Source organism: Gavialis gangeticus, unplaced genomic scaffold (assembly GCF_001723915.1).
Source record: "Gavialis gangeticus isolate Ggan-Ray unplaced genomic scaffold, GavGan_comp1, whole genome shotgun sequence".
NCBI lineage: Eukaryota > Metazoa > Chordata > Crocodylia > Gavialidae > Gavialis > Gavialis gangeticus.
In genome coordinates, this window is record NW_017728996.1 from 42,298,827 (window position 1) to 42,304,324 (window position 5,498).

Genomic DNA, 5,498 nt, shown 5'->3' on the forward strand with positions numbered 1-5,498 from the left:
GGCTACTCTGAATTTGGTCATACTGAATTTGCCAAAGACTGAAATTCTAAGTTTAAAACAAAACAAAAATCCCAGGTATAACATGCTGAATAGCAGCTCTATGCATATAATTGTTAACATGCTAGATTTCTCTGAACCTAAGATTTGGGGAAACAATTTTGTCCACGTCTGACCGACGTTTTGCAGGAACTTTCTCCTACTGTCCAAGCCATATAGCAGGTTTGTTTGACAATCAATCAGAAATTTGTCCAACCTGTGTAGCATCAGTGCTGTGATGCTAGCAGCCCCAAAAGCAATTAAATGCCATCACATTTGAAGGCCAAACACTGAATTCAAGTCAAGTAAACAGCCTTAGTTAATAAGAGAACAGCTGACTACAGTCTGTTCCTGAAGGAAGAAAACAAGGAAACAAACTACCTGTAAAACTTAATTCACTTGACATGTTAGCTCTAAAATATTGGTAAAGGATGGAATTTGGCAATTGCCTAATGCCACCTGCCCAATTTAAAAGACTGTTTGCATCATCCATGACCACCTTCAGTGACGTATACATTAATTCAAAAGTATTTATTTCTGGTTGATTTTATGCACCCTCTCTCCTTCCCACAGTTGTAGTTTATCAAAGTCTTGATACTGAGAAGCCTCCACACCATGAACAGTTCACCACAATTCTTGTGGTGTTGGTAATAAACTCCCAGGTTGGGTATATATGGGAAAAGCAAGCAATCAAAGTAGGTTTAGTAAATGACAGACCCCAAATAGATCACATTTTAGAGTCTTAAATGCCAGGGACATCTAGCACATGTTTGTTTAACAAGAGCTCATAATTCCCTGTATAACCATGCACACCTTTGTAGGATGCAGGGACTCATTTACCCGGCACCCTGGATAACCTTTGGGGGTCCTGACCTCCCTACTCCATACGGGAATGACTCAGTCCAAGGGAGGATGCGTCTGAAGCAGTAAGCAAAGGTAGAAAAGAGATCCTCATCTATTTAACTTTGTTAGTTTGTCTTTAAACTATATGCAATAGGAAAACAGTTTAAGAAATGCATGATATATGCAAACTATCCTTATTCAGGACTGCTTTGTTCACCGAAGAGGGGAATGTGTGTAAATATCAGGGAAGCAAAGAGGCTAGAGTTGCTTCATGGTTGTTTTGTTGTTGTTGGGTTTTTTTTTTTATGTAACAATGGCATGAGAATGCCAAATGCGTAACAATTTTCACTGTATTCATGCACGCTGTTTATCCACAAAAACATTTACCAATGATCAGTAACCCCTGGCACATGTGCCAGAGCATGGAACGCAAGGCCATTTTCCTTGGCACGCCACAGCCAGCCAAGACTCTGGGCAACTGCTGCCAGCCATGGAGCCTATGCCATTTGCAGCAGGCAGCCAGGAGGATGCAAGCCCTGCTGCAAGCAACCCCGGGCTCTTTGGCAGGCAGCAGCTGGCTAGAACCTGGGCCAGCTGCAGCCAAGAGGCTGCAAACAGCTGCATGGGGCTCCACAGCCCCAGCACTGGCTCCATGGTGATGACAGCTGCACATGAGCCTCAAGACAGGCAGCAAGGGAGGGGCCAGGGTTGTGCTGCCCCAGGTCCCTTCTTGGCCATGAGCCTGAGGTGCACACACAGTCACCACCACCATGCAGGTGGTGCTGAGGCTGCAGCAGGCAGTGGGTAGACTGCAGACCACTGCATCAGGCTCCAGAGTTCCAGCATTGGCTCCATGGCAGTGGCAAGTGCACATGAGCCTCACAGCACTGTGGGGCAGGTGCCAGGGCAGCACAACCCTGGCCGCTTCCTCACTGTCCACCTGGAGGTGTGCATGCTGCCACCACCAGCAATAAGGATTAGGCCTCTTGTGGCTCCCCCACCTCTGGCATCCCAAGTCAAGGCATGGGTGGAGACTGGTCTTTCTGGCACTCCAGTCAAAGACATTGCTGACTCCTGCCATATACCCCTATTATAGTTGGTTGTGACTGGCTTCTTTCTTATTAAATAGGATATTTTCTGTTTTTGTTTTTTTTTAAAAAGGTGTAAACAATGGAAACCCAATACTGACTGAGGCCTTAGAAAGGGAGAGACTCTAAAATACTAGACGGTAATTATTTGTAACATTCAGTCTATTTTCATTTGGAAGCATTAACTGACCAGTAAGTATTAGCATACCTCCAGGGTCACATCGGCAACGGCACCCATCAAAGAGGACCAGTTTTTAACAGCTCCAAAAAATGTAGATTCAACGAGCAATAAAGGAACAGTACGATGTCCCAAACCACATTCCAAAGTGATCTGAACAGATTTCACCTCAATGTCAAAATTCTCCTTTTTCAGACTGTGCTCACTGTCTCTGTAAGATTCAGTCACTTCTGTGGCTACATCAACACCAAGAAACCAAGCATTGCACTGATTTATAGGCTTAACATGCCACAAATTTCCCAATTCATTAGGTGCACCTTTGGTATCCTCTTCCTTCGCCTTTGGTTTTATTGCAGTTATGATAGTCATCACAGTATTCAGAATTATTGGTGAAATCTTGAAAAAACACAAACGTTTTTTTTTAAAAATAGTGCATAGATTTAAAAACTTAGACTAAATAGTAAATTTGATATAGCAAATGTGTGGGTTCTTGTTACAGGAAATAAACCAATTATGAAAATATGGATTGGCAGGGAAACAAATTTCAACATTATCTGAAGTAACTTCATTTTCTTCTAGACCATGTTCGTTTTTGTTTTTGTTTTGTTTTTTAATTACTAAAAACTAACAACAATCTGATAATCCTAAATTATGAATCCAAAAAGCTGATCTATTGCCAGAAGTGTTTTGATATACAAGCCAATTTAAATATAAAACTTGGTAGAGACAAACCTGGATACTTTGGACGGAAAAAAGAAAAAAAACAAAACAAAACCAGGTTATCTTCCTAGTCTTTGAGGAACAGTGCAAGATTTTGTTATGACGCCCTAGCCCTGCTTTAGGTCTTAGTACATTTATTCTGCATAAGCAAAGTTACTTTCATTATCCACAAACAGAGCTATTATACAAATCATTTTTCATTTGGTGAAGCTAATGCAAGCATTTCATTATAAAGGTCAATATATGTCAACTAATTCCAAAATTTTAAAAAGCCACCTAACACCAGAGATGAAACTATCACCCTATTGCTATTTAAGAAAAGTTCTAACTTTTCCTGTCTGGAACACCAGACTTAAGACTCCAAACAGATCACCAGGCAGAACACCATCAAGTCACAAACTTTAGAAAAGATAATATTTGCCATATTTGCACACATGGGTGTCATTCATGTAACTTTCCTTATGAAACTAAAAGGAAAATTAGATAAGAATAAAACCAATCACTGTTTAAATATCAAGGAATTAACAAGGAAATTAGCAGGGAATCATATTATATAAAAAAAAAGAAGAGAGGATGAATGCCAAAGCAAAATTCAATGGAGCCCACCACTGAAGTTCTGAGGTTGCCTATATTCTTTCTTCCCAAGTGGTCTACGTTCCCTGGTCTTGTTAGACATCTGGGGTCATACTACCTTGATTGCTCTAGCTATTAGCTTTCTAATAGAAGTAGTGATTTTCCTGGCAAAAGACAGGCATGCCTTAACTAGGCCTGTGCGAGTAGGCAGCTATTCGATCCGGCTTCAGATCCAGCTGCTTCAGATGCCAGGGATCTGATCCAGAGTGCTGGACCAGGTTTCCGCTTTGATCCGGCCAAAGCGGCTCCGAAGCCGCCTTGGAGACCTGGCCATAGGGTATAATGATGAATCAATGAAATATCTATAACTTAGTTGTAATTTTGTCTGATCTGGATGAAACTTGCAGGCTGGTAGCCTTTGCTGAGAGCATGAAGCCTGCCAAGTTCCAAGAAGATTGGTGCAGGTCTTTGGGGGGAACTGCACCCCAAATTCTTGAAAGCTACACTCATGTCACATCTATGTGTTACACCACAGCGGGGTGAAAACTGCAGGGGTAGTGGCCCCTGGTGAGGCCTCAAACTTGAAACTGCCAAGTTTCAAGTTGAAAGGTGCAGGGGTTTGGGGGGAACTGCACCTCAAGCTGTGGACAAGCAAAACTCGTAACATGGGTGACCCTATGTGTATTAAGGCGCAGCAGGGCGGCAGGTGCAGGGATGGTGGCCCCTGCTGTGGCCATGAAGCTTGCCAGCTGTCAAGGAGATGGGTGGAGTGGGGTTCTGGGGCCCTGCACCTCTAGTTGCAGACAGACAGAACTCGTGACATGGGTGCTTGTTCAACTAGGGCAGTTGATTGTCTATACTGATTATTTCTTCTCCTTAGTCTCTGGCTTCGTAGGTGTTAAATGATGCTAATTAACTAGCTACATTAGCCAGAACTGTGTATTGAGCTGCTCCCTGAGTGAACCATGACTGACTGGAAACTGGTAACACAGTAGCTTAGCAGCCAGGCCTGTGGTAGTCCCCTCCCCTGCACTGATCTTCTTGAAACTTGGCAGGCTTCATGCTCTCAGCAGAGTCTACCAGCCCTGCAATGTTCATCTAAATCAGACAAATCAACAAACTTATAGATATTTCATTGATTCCCCATTATACCCTATGGCCGGGTCTCCAAAAGCTCTGAACTGCTTTGGAAAGCCTAATGAAACCAGAGCTTCGATCCGGACATACTGCTTTGGACGCCAAAGCATCCGAAGCTTCTCTGAATCCAAAGCACGGTCCAAAGCCTTGCAGAGACCTAGCCTTAACCTTTATTGCAGAAACTGATCACACAACAAGGAGAGAGCCTTGTCCTAATCACAGGTATCAGGGCTTTCACAACAAATGTAGTTGTTGTTCTTGAAGTTGGGAAGTTTACTAACCTTTATAATAAGTTCTTCCATAACTATTGCCACAGTCTGTACTCCTGACACATGCACCATATTTTCCATAACCAAAGAACATGGCTGTAGTACCTAAGTGGAGAAATTAAACATAATAGTTATTAAATTAAATATTCTTCTACTCCATGAATTTTTTTTTTTTTTTATAATGCAAGAGGCTTGACAGGAAAAAGAGACAGCATGACACAGATGTTCAGGGAAGAGCCACCTCCCATATAGCTAGAATGATTACAGAACTGCTTCATGGTGGCATGCCAGGTTCAGTTAATAGCTCCAACATATAGTGGCTTTTAAAAATATACATAGAAGTTTGTGAGGGGAGGTTTTGCAATACAGCAGGAATGGATTACATAGACAATACTGGAGGAAAAAAAAATTACTTTCTAGGTAACCACCCAGGTCACATTACAGGTTAGGGTGAACTTCTGTTTAGCCCTTAGTGCTCCACCTGCCTCAGAAGGAGCAGTCAAGAAGGTAGTTTCTGGTTTGCCACACTTCTTCTGGGCTTAGCTATGCTTGTTTTTCCCTCCTCCCCTGGAATAGTTTACTAAATCCTTGTATCAATATCACTTCCTCTCTGTCAGTCTCTTTCACGTATGGTTTAAAATTTAGTGATGGGGA

The 5,498-nt window shown here is 42.4% G+C and overlaps 1 protein-coding gene across 1 annotated transcript in view; it reads right to left on the reverse strand.

The window, feature by feature from the left end:
• The window catches only part of VPS13C (vacuolar protein sorting 13 homolog C), a 220,119-nt gene that overhangs the window by 88,676 nt on the left and 125,945 nt on the right, over positions 1-5,498 (reverse strand). The window contains exon 54 of the mRNA XM_019504366.1: positions 2,176-2,541. Coding sequence (XP_019359911.1) covers positions 2,176-2,541 — 366 coding nt within the window. The remainder of the gene's footprint in view (positions 1-2,175; positions 2,542-5,498) is intronic.